Source organism: Carcharhinus amblyrhynchos, chromosome 3 (genome assembly GCF_965287045.1).
Source record: "Carcharhinus amblyrhynchos chromosome 3, sCarAmb.v2.hapA, whole genome shotgun sequence".
Lineage (NCBI taxonomy): Eukaryota > Metazoa > Chordata > Chondrichthyes > Carcharhiniformes > Carcharhinidae > Carcharhinus > Carcharhinus amblyrhynchos.
In genome coordinates this window covers 75,478,092-75,492,805 of record NC_137326.1, presented here as the reverse complement: position 1 = coordinate 75,492,805, position 14,714 = coordinate 75,478,092, and the positions used below count along the sequence as shown (strand labels likewise).

Here is a 14,714-nt window from a genome sequence, read left to right as displayed (position 1 = left end):
CCTGGATAAATACTCAAAGGTCTTCAGAGTCAAAATAGGATGTATATGGAGAGCTAAAGCCAAAATTTATCTGGATCAAGAGGCAATGCCCAAATTATTTCAGGCCATTCAGTACCTTAAGCCCTGGGTGGAAAGCAAGTCAGGAGGCTGAAAGATTTGGGCTTTATAAAGGGTGTATAATTCTCTGAATGGGCTCCACCCATAGTCCACATTTTAAATCTGGATCAGACAGTAAGAATTCATGATGATTACAAATTAACTGTCACTTTGGGAGCTCAGATAGACAGGTACTCCACACAGAATTGAAGATCTCTGTCTACACCAAGCCAGCAGGAGGTTTAAAATATACTAAATTGGACCTCAGCCGTGACAACCAGCAGCTGGAATTGGATGAGGACTTGTAAAGTACATTACAATCAACACTCACAAGGGGTTGTATCAATATACCAGATTGCCTTTTGGAGTCTCATCGCCCTTTGCCATTTTTCAGTGTAAGATGGAAAGTGGGTTATCAGGATGATGTACTGATCACTGGTACCTCACCTGAAGGACACAGATCAAATTTAGAAGGAGTGTTGAGACATTTCGAGGAAGCAGGATTTAGGCTGAAGCGGGAAAATGTACATTTTAATCGGAAAAAAATACCTATTTAGGATTCAGGGTCGATTTGAAGAGTCTACGTCCTCTTGGAGAAAAGGTAAAAGCCCATCAAGGAGGTCACATAGCCAAACGATGTATCCGATCTGAAATCACTTCTTGGCATGTTCAACTGCTATGGCAGATTTGTTAAAAAATGTTATTACCATTTTAGCCTCACTTCACTATCTGTTAAAAAAAAAATCAAAATGGGGAGAAAAATAGAAGAAAACCTTTGCAGAAGTTAAACAGGCACTGCAGTCATCTGCCTTGTTATTGCAGTTTGACCCAAACAAACTTTAATGGTAAGCTAAAATGCTGCACAGTATAGAGTGGGAGCTGTTTTGTCCCACTGGATATCAGATGATGCAGAAAAGACAATTGCTTTCGCTTCCGGAATGTTGTCTTACGGGGAGAAGAAATATTCCCAAATAGACAAGGAAAGTTTGGCTGTCATCCTCACGGTCAAGAAGTTCCATTAATATATTTATGACCAACATTTTACAACAGCCTCAGACCACAGCCATTGTTAGGTCCATTCAGCGGAGATAAGCCAGTGCCTCCAATTGCCTCTGCAAGTATTCAGAGATGGGCTGTTTTGTTAGCAGCCTACAATTATTCTTTTCAGCATCATCCTGGGGCACAGATATCACGGACTCACTGAGTCAATTATCATTGCCACAAACAGCAGCATCACCACCGGTTCCTCAAGAGATTATACTGGTCCTGCATTTGGCAGACGCCTTGCCAGTTTTGGCAAAAAACCAAGTTGTGGAGTGGCGAAGGTAAAAAAGACGCACATGTAAGGTGACACTATGAGAAGTCACAATTGTTAAAACCCCACCAAAGTCAGAAATAATCTCTGAATGTTGCTGTGGGGGTCCAGAATTATAGTCCCAGCCCAAAGTAGAACTCTCCTGTTACAAGAATTGCATGAATCTCGCCCAGATTGAAGTAGAGTGAAAGCCCTAGGCAGGAGTTTTGTGTGCTGGCCAGGCATTGACAAAACAATAGAATGGATGGTTAGTCAATTCCCCAGTTACAAAGCTGAACAGGCTTTACTACCACCAGAAAATTTGCATCTTTGGGAGTGGCCAGGCCATGGACAAAGTTACACATAGATTTTACTGGGCCATTTATGACTCATATGTTTCTTATATTAGTGAACACACTCCAAGTGGTTAGATGTGCACGTGATGAAGTCAACAACAGCTACACCATTGACAAGTTAAGGAAGATATTCGCCATCTATGGCATTCCGGAAGTGGTGGTGTTGGACAATAGCCTGCCATTCTCATCTCTCCAGTTTGGCCCTTTTCAGTGGCAGGCTCATCTGCATTTACTGAGGCGCTCTAACAGACTAAACCTTTGATCAGTTTTCCAAAGGTTCTTCTGGATACCCTTTTTGTACAAGAGCCTGTGATGTGCTGATTAATGTTGTTCTTTGTTTCTCCTTCGGAGTGTTTTGGATTTTGTGGGGAAGAAGAGTGTAGTAGCAAGGCCCTTTAAGGAAGGTTGTGTTCTAAGGACAACGTGACCAGAAGGACCCTATGGATCGCTCCAGCGGGAAACTGGGCCAATCGGTAGGAGGGCGCGGACCATGGGTCGAGGAGGGGTTGGCAGTTAGAGGCCAGAAGTCTAGAGGAGCAGTCATACTTCTTCATACCTTGTTTGTCCTGTATCTAAACACTCTGTTGGCAATAAAGCCTTTTAGTTTCAAACATCATCAAGTTGCTCTTGATCTATTGTGTGCTTCACCATGCTTTACAACCCCTGGGAAGAGATTAGGTTTCAAGTGTAGTGAGGTTGAAGAAAATGAAGAAAACCGAGAGTAACTCATGCTGTGCCCTTCACAATTTTATACACCTCTATTAAGTCACCCCTCATCCTCCGTCTTTCCAGGGAGAAAAACCCCAGTTTGCCCAATCTCCCCTCATAACGCTCCATACCAGGCAACGTCCTGGTCAACCTTTTTTAACTCTCTCCAAAGCCTCCACATCCTTCTGGTAGTGAGGCATCCAGAACTGGATGCAGTATTCCACATGTGGCCTAACCAACGTCCTATATAGCTGCAATATCATACGCCAACTTTTATACTCTATGCCCCGTCCTATAAAGGCAAGCATACCATATGCCTTCTTCACCACCTTCTCCACCTGCGTTGCCCCTTCAAGGACCTGTGGACCTGCACACCCAGGTCCCTCTGTGCACCTATACTCCTGATGGTTCTGCCATTTATTGTATAACTCCCCCCTACATTAGTTCTACCAAATTGCATCACTTCACAATTATCTGGATTAAATTCCATCTGCCACTTCTCCACCTAATTTTCCAGCCTATTTATATTCTGCTGTATTCTCTGACAATGTTCATCGCTATCTGCAAGTCCAGCCATCTTTGTGTCGTCTGCAAACTTACTGATCATACCAGTTACACCTTCTTCCAAATCATTTAGAAATATCACAAACAGCAGAGGTCCCAGTACTGAGCCCTGTGGAACACCACTAGTCACAAGCTTCCAGCCAGAAAAATACCCTTCCACTGCTACCCTCTGTCTTCAATGGGAAAGCCAGTTCTCCACCCATTTAACTAGCTCTCCTTTTATCCCATGAGACTGAAGTTATAGTGGGGCACAATTTTGCCTGGGCAGCAATGACAATTGTTCCAAATCCCAGGATCCCAAATCCCAGCATTCCATGTCAGGCAGCCTCATCTGTCAAGGGGCAACCGAGGTGTCCACGCACAAGGGCACTAGAAACCCAGAACTGCCAGGGAGGGAAGGAGCCAGAAGCTCTGACACCCCCAACTCAGAAGGCAATGGGCACAACACATAAAACAAATGGTTTCTCAGGCTTTTGCCTTGTTTTTGCACTGAATCTACACATGATCTTAATAGGCATGGGATCCATTGGGCTGAAGAAGGGCCAGCTGGGCTGGATTCCCAGGATATCATAGAATGATCCCAGACATTCCTCCCAAATTGTGCTTGGTGCATGTCAAGAGGATGGGTGGCTGACGTGGCAGGACCACACAGGCCCGTATTTCCCACACCAGGCTGTATGGCTTGGAAATCTGTTGGATTTTCTGTGCCTTCTCCGCCTGCCTTATTGGGATCATGCCATATTCCTGCCTTGCCCATCTCCCAGGATTGTGATTCAGTTGAACGGGCGCCCTGGAGGTGAACTGCCGTGATTTCTGTAAAGTGTTGTTGACTGATACTTACACTCTCGTTTCTGATTCCAAAGAACGAGCCATAGTGTCCAGGGTAACCAACAAACCTAAGGAACACAGCAGAACGGGAACAGGTTCAGCAATCGGGCAAGGAGTGTGGAAATCAAACAGAACTGAGAATTCAGATATTCTAGAAAAAGGACACCCTTCGGATTTTACTGCCTCCACATTCAACCCACAAAAAATTAACATATACATCTCTCTAGTCATTGTTAAAATAAGGTGACAGCAACAGTTACACTAAAACAGAAAAGTAGAAATCTCGGTATTTTGTGGCAGTTATTGATGAAGTATCATAAAGGGCAGAATGGTTGATGGTTATGGACTTTCAAAATCTTTTTACAAAGAACTACTTAACAGACCTGCCGACAAAATTATAGTGTGGATGGTAATCATGATGTGGAGATGCCGGCGTTGGATTGGAGTAAACAGAGTAAGAAGTCTCACTACACCAGGTTAAAGTCCAACAGGTTTATTTGGTAGTAAACGCCACTAGCTTTTGGAATGCTGTTCCTTCGTCAGGTGAGTGGAGAGTTCTGATCACAAACAGAGCATGTAACGACACACACAGTTTATAGAATACTGATTAGAATGCAAGTCTTTACAGCTAATTTGCTTTTCAAGTCTTAAAGGTGCAGACAATGTGAGCGGAGATAGCATTAAGCATAGGTTAAAGAGATGTGTATTGTCTCCAGACTGGACAGTTAGCGAGATGTTGCAAGTTCAGGCAAGTCATGGGGGTTACAGATAGTGTGACATGAACCCAAGATCCCGATTAAGGCCATCCTTGTGTGCGGAACTTGGCTATCAGTTTCTGCTCAGCAACCTTGCGCTGTCATATGTCGTGAGGGCCGTCTTGGAGAACGTTTACCCGAAGATCAGAGGCTGAATGCCCGTGATCGCTGAAGTATTCGCCAACAGGAAGGGAACAGTCTTGCCTGGTGATTGTCGAGTGGTGTTCATTCATCCATTGTTGTAGCGTCTGCATGGTCTTCCCAATGTACCATACCTTGGGACATCATTTCCTGCAGCGTATTAGGTAGACAACGTTGGCCAAGTTGCAAGAGTATGTGCCGTGTACCTGGTGGATGGTATTCTCACGTGAGATGACAGCATCCATGTTGATGATCCGGCATGTCTTGCAGAGGTTGCTGTGGCAGGGTTGTGTGGTGTTGTGGTCACTGTTCTCCTGAAGGCTGGGTAGTTTGATGCGAACAATGGTCTGTTTGAGGTTGTGCAGTTGTTTGAAGGCAAGAAATGGGGGTGTGGGGATGGCCCTGGCGAGATGTTTGTCTTCATCAATGACATGTTGAAAGCTCTGGAGAAGATGTCGTAGCTTCTCCGCTCCGGGGAAGTACTGGATGATGAAGGGTACTCTGTCCACCGTGTCCCATGTTTGTCTTCTGAGGGGGTCGGTGTGGTTTTTTGCTGTGGCGAACTCTGTGGTTCCTGGACCACAATGTCTTCACCTTCAACAACCAATTCTTCATCCAGACACACAGAACAGCCATGGGGACCAAATTCGCACCTCAGTATGCCAACACCTTCATGCACAGGCTTGAACAAGACTCCTTCACAGCACAGGACCTTTAAGCAGTGCTATACACTAGATACATCGATGACATTTTCTTCCTTTGGACTCATGGTGAACAATCACTGAAACAACTATATGATGATATCAACAAATTCCATCCCACCATCAGACTCACCGTGGACTATTCTCCAGAATCAGTAGCATTCTTGGACACACGCATCTCCATTAAGGACGGTCACCTCAGCACCTCACTGTACCGCAAGCCCACAGACAATCTCACAATGCTCCATTTTTCCAGCTTCCACCCTAAACACGTTAAAGAAGCCATCCCCTACAGACAAGCCCTTCTTATACACAGGATCTGCTCAGATGAGGAGGATCACAACAGACATCTCCAGATGCTGAAAGATGCCCTCATAAGAACAGGATATGGCACTCGACTCATCAATTGACAGTTCCAACGCACCACAGCAAAAAACCGCACTGACCTCCTCAGAAAACAAACATGGGACACAGTGGACAGCGTACCCTTCGTCATCCAGTACTTCCCCGGAGCGGAGAAGCTACGACATCTTCTCTAGAGCCTTCAACATGTCACTGATGAAGACGAACATCTCGCCAGGGCCATCCCCACACCCTCACTTCTTGCCTTCAAACAACTGCACAACCTCAAACGGACCATTGTCCATAGCAAACTACCCAACCTTCAGGAGGACAGTGACCACAACACCACACAACCCTGCCACAGCAACCTCTGCAAGACATGCTGGATCATCGACATGGATGCCCTCATCTCACATGAGAACACCATCCACCAGGTACACGGCACATACTCTTGCAACTCGGCCAATGTTGTCTACCTGATACGCTGCAGGAAAGATGTCCTGAGGCATGGTACACTGGGGAGACCATGCAGATGCTACGACAATGCACGAGTGAACATTGCTCGATAATCACCAGGCAAGACTGTTCCCTTCCTGTTGGCGAACACTTCAGCGGTCGCGGGCATTCAGTCTCTGATCTTTGGGTAAACGTTCTCTAAGGCAGCCTTCATGACACACGACAGTGCAGAGTCACTGAGCAGAGACTGATAGCCAAGTTCCGCACACATGGGGACAGCCTCAACCAGGATCTTGGGTTCATGTCTCACTATCTGTAATCCCCATGACTTGCCTGAACTTGCAACATCTCACTTACTGTCCTGTCTGGAGATAATACACATCTCTTTAACATATGCTTAATGCTATCTCCACTCACATTGTCTGCACCTTTAAGACTTGAATAGCAGATTAGCTGTAAAGACTCACATTCTAATCAGTAAACTGTGTGTGCCTTTTTATGTCCTGTCTCTGAACAGAACTCTCCACTCACCTGATGAAAGAATAGTGTTCTGAAAGCTTGTGGTGTTTACTATCAAGTAAACCTGTTGGACTTTAACCTGGTGTTGTGAGACTTCCTACTGACAAAATTATAGGCCAATGGGATTCAAGGGGCAAAAAACAGAAAATGCTGGAAAATCTCAGCAGGTCTGACAACATCTGTGGGGTGAGAATAGACCCAATGTTTTGAGTCTGGATGACCCTTCATCAGAGCTGATACAAGGGGCACAAGGGACGGTGGCTGCGTGGGACAGAGCGCAGAGAGCAATGGTGGATGTTGGTTTTCAGTGTTTCAGATTGCAGAAGAGACATAATTGATCCTGCCTCCAGCACCACCACTCTATGCCAGTGTGTTGTACACCCTAACCACTCGCTCTGTAGCAGTGTGTTGTACACCCTAACCACTCGCTCTGTAGCAGTGTGTTGTACACCCTAACCGCTCGCTCTGTAGCAGTGTGTTGTACACCCTAACCGCCTCGCTCTGTGGCAGTGTGTTGTACACCCTAACCGCTCGCTGTGTGGCAGTGTGTTGTACACCCTAACCGCTCGCTCTGTGGCAGTGTGTTGTACACCCTAACCACTCGCTCTGTGGCAGTGTGTTGTACATCCTAACCGCTCGCTCTGTGGCAGTGTGTTGTACACCCTAACCGCTCACTCTGTGGCAGTGTGTTGTACACCCTAACCACTCGCTCAATGGCAGTGTGTTGAACACCCTAACCGCTCACTCTGTGGCAGTGTGTTGTACATCCTAACCGCTCGCTCTGTGGCAGTGTGTTGTACACCCTAACCGCTCACTCTGTGGCAGTGTGTTGTACACCCTAACCACTCGCTCAATGGCAGTGTGTTGAACACCCTAACCGCTCACTCTGTGGCAGTGTGTTGTACACCCTAACCACTCGCTCAATGGCAGTGTGTTGAACACCCTAACCGCTCACTCTGTGGCAGTGTGTTGTACACCCTAACCGCTCGCTCTGTGGCAGTGTGTTGTACATCCTAACCACTCGCTCTGTAGCAGTGTGTTGTACACCCTAACCACTCGCTCAATGGCAGTGTGTTGTACACCCTAACCGCTCGCTCTGTGGCAGTGTGTTGTACACCCTAACCGCTCGCTCTGTGGCAGTGTGTTGTACATCCTAACCACTCGCTCTGTAGCAGTGTGTTGTACACCCTAACCGCTCGCTCTGTGGCAGTGTGTTGTACACCCTAACCGCTCACTCTGTGGCAGTGTGTTGTACATCCTAACCGCTCGCTCTGTGGCAGTGTGTTGTACACCCTAACCACTCGCTCTGTGGCAGTGTGTTGTACACCCTAACTGCTCACTCTGTAGCAGTGTGTTGTACACCCTAACCACTCGCTCTGTAGCAGTGTGTTGTACACCCTAACTGCTCGCTCTCTGGCAGTGTGTTGTACATCCTAACCACTCGCTCTGTAGCAGTGTGTTGTACATCCTAACCACTCGCTCTCTGGCAGTGTGTTGTACATCCTAACCGCTCGCTCTGTAGCAGTGTGTTGTACATCCTAACCACTCGCTCTGTGGCAGTGTGTTGTACATCCTAACCACTCGCTCTGTAGCAGTGTGTTGTACATCCTAACCACTCGCTCTGTAGCAGTGTGTTGTACATCCTAACCACTCGCTCTGTAGCAGTGTGTTGTACACCCTAACCACTCGCTCTGTAGCAGTGTGTTGTACACCCTAACCACTCACTCTGTAGCAGTGTGTTGTACATCCTAACCACTCGCTCTGTGGCAGTGTGTTGTACATCCTAACCACTCGCTCTGTAGCAGTGTGTTGTACATCCTAACCACTCGCTCTGTAGCAGTGTGTTGTACATCCTAACCACTCGCTCTGTAGCAGTGTGTTGTACACCCTAACCACTCGCTCTGTAGCAGTGTGTTGTACATCCTAACCACTCGCTCTGTAGCAGTGTGTTGTACACCCTAACCACTCGCTCTGTAGCAGTGTGTTGTACATCCTAACCACTCGCTCTGTAGCAGTGTGTTGTACATCCTAACCACTCGCTCTGTAGCAGTGTGTTGTACACCCTAACCACTCGCTCTGTAGCAGTGTGTTGTACATCCTAACCACTCGCTCTCTGGCAGTGTGTTGTACATCCTAACCGCTCGCTCTGTAGCAGTGTGTTGTACACCCTAACCACTCGCTCTCTGGCAGTGTGTTGTACATCCTAACCACTCGCTCTGTAGCAGTGTGTTGTACATCCTAACCGCTCGCTCTGTAGCAGTGTGTTGTACACCCTAACCACTCGCTCTGTAGCAGTGTGTTGTACACCCTAACCGCCTCACTCTGTAGCAGTGTGTTGTACACCCTAACCACTCGCTCTCTGGCAGTGTGTTGTACATCCTAACCACTCGCTCTGTAGCAGTGTGTTGTACATCCTAACCGCTCGCTCTGTAGCAGTGTGTTGTACACCCTAACCACTCGCTCTGTAGCAGTGTGTTGTACACCCTAACCGCCTCACTCTGTAGCAGTGTGTTGTACATCCTAACCACATGCTCCGTACAAAATGTTTTTCCTCATGTGGGCATTGCTTCTTTCACCAGTCCCCATGAATTGGTGTCCTCTCGTTCATGGTCCTTAAATCAATGCGAACAGTTTTTCTGTCTGCTCTGTCCAGGCCCCTCATGGTCCTAAACATTGTTGGAAGGCAGGGCCAGAACCATTAATGGAAACAGATTCCATAGCGACATTCAAAAGTGGAAGCACTTGAAGGGAAATATTCTACAAGGCTATGCGGAAAGGGCAAGGAAGTGGGACTAACTGAATAGCTTTTAATGAGACAGTACAGGCACAATGGCCTCTTTCTGTGCTGTTTGGTTCTATGATTCTACTGCTTCACTCATCTGATACTTTGCACTCAAGGACTGAAGAAATCTGATCCTTCCAATGCAACTGTTCAACCCAATGCAAGTTTCACAAAGAGGGCTGGGACTGTGAGGTTTGATTATCAATGGTGAGCCTCACTAGGCACAAGCTTGTTTGAAGGAGTGGGAGCCAACCTAACCACAGAATGTGTCCTCCTTATTGTTTTACAGAATCTAGAACATGAACAGGCCATTCGTCTGTGTTCACATCAGCCTCTGACCGCATTGTTTTCATTACACCTGGTCAAAATCTCAGTCAGAACCCGGAACCATATCCCAGCAAAGGTCGGCATATTTGCGAGGAGAGAATACAGAGAAAAATCCAAAGTAACTTGACATTAATTCGCCTGAACAGGGGAATTGCTGCTTACCGGCCTTTGAAGAAAGCAATGTAGATTGGTGAGGAATAGAAGTTGGTGAACTGGAAAATAAACACCTTGAAGACAAATGCATCTTCGTATTTTGACTGAGTCCTGTGCATTTCTGGAACAGATGAAACAAAGAGACTCAAAACATCCCAGGTATTACAAAGATAAAAAAGATATGTATTTCCTGCTTATCAGGCTCACTTCTCCAGCTCTCGCTCGCATACAATATTGTTTAATCCAAACCCAGGGAACCCACTTACTCAGGATCACAGTCTCCTCAATGTCCAACATTCCTACAACTGCAGTTAGGTGGCACAGTGGTTAGTACTGCTGCCTCATAACATCAGGGACCCTGGTTTGTTACCCGGCCTGGGTCACTGCCTGTGTGGAGTTTGTACGCTCTCCCCATGTTGGTGCGGTTTTCCTCCGGGTGCTCCGGTTTCTTCCCACAGTCTGAAAGACGGGCTGGTTAGCTGCATCGACTACGCTAAATTCTCCCTCGGTGTACCCGAACAGGCATCGGAATGTGGCGACTAGGGGATTTTCACAACAACTTCATTGCAGTGTTAATGTAAGCCCACTTGTGACAATAATAAATAAACTTAAGACTTAGAAAGGGCAGCCATTTGGGGTTTAAGTGGCTATTCATAAGCTTATAAGGTATAGGAGCAAAATTAGGCCATTTGGCCCATCAAGTCTGCTCTGCCAATTGATCATGGATGATATGCTCCTCATCCCCATTTTCCTGCCTTCTTCCCATAACCCTTCAACCCATTACCAATTAAAAATCTGTCTAACTCCTCCTTAAACTTACTCACTGCCCCAGCATCCACTGCACTTTGGTGAAGCGAATTCCACAGATTCACAATCTTTTGGGAGAAGTAGTTACTCATCAACTCTGTTTTAAATTTGCTATCCCTTATCCTAAAACTATGACCTCTCATTTTAGAATGTCCCACCAGTGGAAGCATCTGCTCCATCTCTACTTTATCCATACACCTTATCATCTTGTATACCTCAATTTAACCTCCCCTCATTCTTCTAAATTCCAGAGTGTATACACCTAAACTATTCAATCTCTCTTCATACGACAAACCCCTCATCGCTGGAATCAATCTAGTGAACCTCCTCTAAACTGCCTTCAATGCCATTTCATCTTTCCTCAGATAAGGGGACCAAAACTGAGGGATGTCAGGAGTTGCAGCGTGACATAGATAGGATGGAGAAGTGGCAGATGGACTTCAACCCGGATAAATGTGTAATGGTCCATTTTGGCAGGTCAAATGGGATGAAGGAGTATAATATCAAGGGTAAGACTCTTAGCCGTGTAGAAGATCAGAAGGACCTTGAAGCCCAGGTCCATAGGACTCTTAAATCGGCCTCGCAGGTAAAGGATGTGAAGGTGTATGGTGTACTGGCCTTCATCAATCGAGGGATTGAGTTTAGGAATTGGGAGATAATGCTGCAGCTTTATAAGACCCTGGTCAGACCCCACCTGGAGTACTGTGCTCAGTTCTGGTTGCCTCATTACAGGAAGGATGTGGAAGCCATTGAAAGGGTGCAGAGGAGATTTACGAGGATGTTACCTGGATTGGGTGGCATGCCTTATGAGGATAGGTTGAGAGAGCTCGATCTTTTCTCCTTAGAGAGACGAAGGCTGAGAGGAGACCTGATAGAGGTGTATAAGATGATGAGAGGTATTGATCAGGTGGACTCTCAGAGGCTTTTCCTCAGGGCTGAAATGGTTGCCACAAGAGGACGCAGGTTTAAGGTACAGAGGAGATATCAGGGGTAGGTTTTTCACTCAGAGGGTGGTGGGTGAGTGGAATCGGCTGCCGTCGGTGGTGGTGGAGGCAAATTCATTAGGGTCTTTCAAGAGACTTCTGGATGAGTACATGGGACTTAATAGGATTGAGGGTTATAGGTAAGCCTAGTAGGTAGAGATAAGATCGGAGCAACTTGTGGGCTGAAGGGCCTGTTTGTGCTGTAGTTTTTCTATGATTCTATGATTCTAAAACTGTGCACCTCACATTGGTGAGGTGCGGCCTCACCAATGCCTTGTATAGTTGCAACAATACTTCCTTACCTTCATATTCTACTCCTTCAGCTATAAATGCAACATTCCATTCACTTTCTTTATTATCTGCTGTACCTGTATGCTAATTTTCTTTGACTCATGAATGAGGACACCCAGATTCCTCTGCACATGAGCACCCCAAAGTCTCTCCCCATTTAGATATAAGTTGTCTTTCCATTCTTCTGACCAAGGTGCATGACCTCACACTTGTCCACATTAAATTCCATCTGTAGCATTTTAGCCCACCGCTTAACTTATTGATGTCCATTTGTAAGGTTCTTATTTTCTCATTGCAACTTACTGGCCCCCCCTATTTTGGTGTCATCTGCAAATTTGACTATTGAGCTTTCTACCCCTGTATCCAAGTCATTAATATAGATTGTAAATAACTGGGACCCAAGGACCGAACACTGCGGCATCCCACTGGTTGCTTCTTGCCATCCAGAAAAATAAACATTTATCCCAATTCTCTGTCTTCTGTCTATCATGATGTGGATATGCCGGCGTTGGACTGGGTAAACACATTAAAAAGTCTGACAACACCAGGTTTAAGTCCAACCGATTTATTTGATAGTAAACTCACTAGCTTTCGGGTTTGTCCCTTCATCAGGTGAACTCTCCATTCACCTGATGAAGGGACAAACCCAAAAGCTAGTGAGTTTACTATCAAATAAATCGGTTGGACTTAAACCTGGTGTTGTCAGACTTTTTATTCTGTCTATCAGCCAGTCACCTACCCAAGCTAATAAATTACTCCTAATCTCATGTGATCTAACCTTGTGAATTAATCTTTTGTGTGACACCTTATCAAATGCCTTCCAGAAGCCCAGATATACTATATCAACAGGATTCCCATTATCCACTTTGCTTGTTACATCCTCGAAGAACTCTTGCAAATTAGTCAAACATGATTTGCCCTTCATAAAATCATGCTGACTCTGATGGATAGCATTTTGATTTCCAAATGTCCTGATAATTGATTCTAAGACTTTTCCAACAACAGAAATTAAATTAACTGATCGGTAATTTCCCACATTTTGCCTCCCTCCCTTTTTGAATGAGGGCATTACATTAACATTTTTCCAATCCACTGAAGTCTTTCCTGTGTCCGGAGAATTTTGGAATATTATAACCAATGGATCCATTATCTTCACCATCACTTCCTTTAATACCCTAGAATGGAGGCCATCAGGGCCAGGGAACTTATCTGCCCTCAATCCCAATAGTTTGCTGAATACCTTTTCCATATTGATGTTGATTGTTCTAAGTTCTACCCTTTCCACTACCTCTGACTTGCCCATTCCTATGGGAATAGTACTAGTATACTCCACTGTGAAAACTGACGCAAAATATTGATTTAGCATCTGTGCCATTTCAGTGTTCCCCACTATTAACTCTCTGGTTTCATCTTCCAAGGGACCAACATTCATCCTTGTGACTCTTCCCTTTCATATACCTATAGAAGCTTTTGCGATCCTTCTCGATATTTTGCACTAGTTTTCTTTTGTAATTTACATTAGCTCTTTCTATTTCTTTTTTAATATCCTATGTTCATGTTTGAAAATTTCCCAATCTTCCAGTCTGCCATTGGCCTTTGCAATATGGTATATCTTAGTATTTGTCTTTATGTTGTCCTTGACCTTCTTGTTTAGCCATGGATGTTTTTTACTCCCCCTTGGTATCTTTCTTCCTCTCTGGAATATATTGAGCATCTCCTTAAACAACTACCGCTGCTCATCCACTGTCCTACCTTTTGGCCTTCCTGCCCACTCTACTTGGGCCAAATCTGTCCTCACGCCTATGTAATTTCCTTTGTTTAATTCCAGAATGTTAGTCTGGGAATCCACTTTCTCACCTGCAAACTGAATTTTAAATTTTGACTATTAAGTTGTTGTTTAGTCCAGGAAAAAAGTTCCCTTGCAAGAATTGGCAGCCAATCTGACTGTTACAGATTTGCTTTTTCAGAATTATTGACCCCATCCATTACTTTTTTGTATGGTGAATAATCTTCTCTGTATTGTTCCAATTTTAGCATATGTGCTGCCGAAGCGAAGGATAAGCAAAGTGTTTGGGTTTTGTGGACCTTCTCTTGTTCTTCAAGAATCAAGGGAAGGCCATCCTCCATTCCAATTATCTTCACCATCCAGAAAATATAGCAATGATCCAACAAAGCACAAAGCTCTAGTCAGGTCCCATTTGGAGCACTGCGTTCAATCCTGGGTATAGAAAGACATAGAAGACTTCAAATCGGAAAACATGTGACAAGACTATAATAGAAAAGGGCATACACAGCCTTCCGCAGGGTGTGCAGTTTGGAGTGACAATCTATGGTCATCTGATTGACCTGGAGAATCAATATCATAGTTCCTCACTCTATATCAGTCAGCTATGTACATCAAGGTGGAGCTTACCCCATTTAGTCAGGAGATGGGCGAGTGATGTATAAACCCGGGCCATGAGGAGAATCAACAGGAGGTTAACTAACGATCCCGTTAAACTCGCAATCCTTGGAGCCTGGTGAGAACAAAATACAATATAGATTAGATAAAAACTACATACTAGAAAGAGATACTATGTAACCCACACTTATCTGAATACAAGGAGATATC

General features: G+C 45.2%; 1 protein-coding gene across 2 annotated transcripts in view; it reads right to left on the bottom strand.

The window, feature by feature from the left end:
- Positions 1-14,714, bottom strand: part of LOC145340863 (anoctamin-7-like) — a 136,245-nt gene that overhangs the window by 48,179 nt on the left and 73,352 nt on the right. For both annotated transcript variants that reach the window (XM_080185329.1, XM_080185330.1), the window contains 3 exons: positions 14,517-14,619; positions 10,032-10,143; positions 3,860-3,914 (listed from right to left, as the gene is read on the bottom strand). In XM_080185329.1, coding sequence (XP_080041455.1) covers positions 3,860-3,914; positions 10,032-10,143; positions 14,517-14,619 — 270 coding nt within the window. The remainder of the gene's footprint in view (positions 1-3,859; positions 3,915-10,031; positions 10,144-14,516; positions 14,620-14,714) is intronic.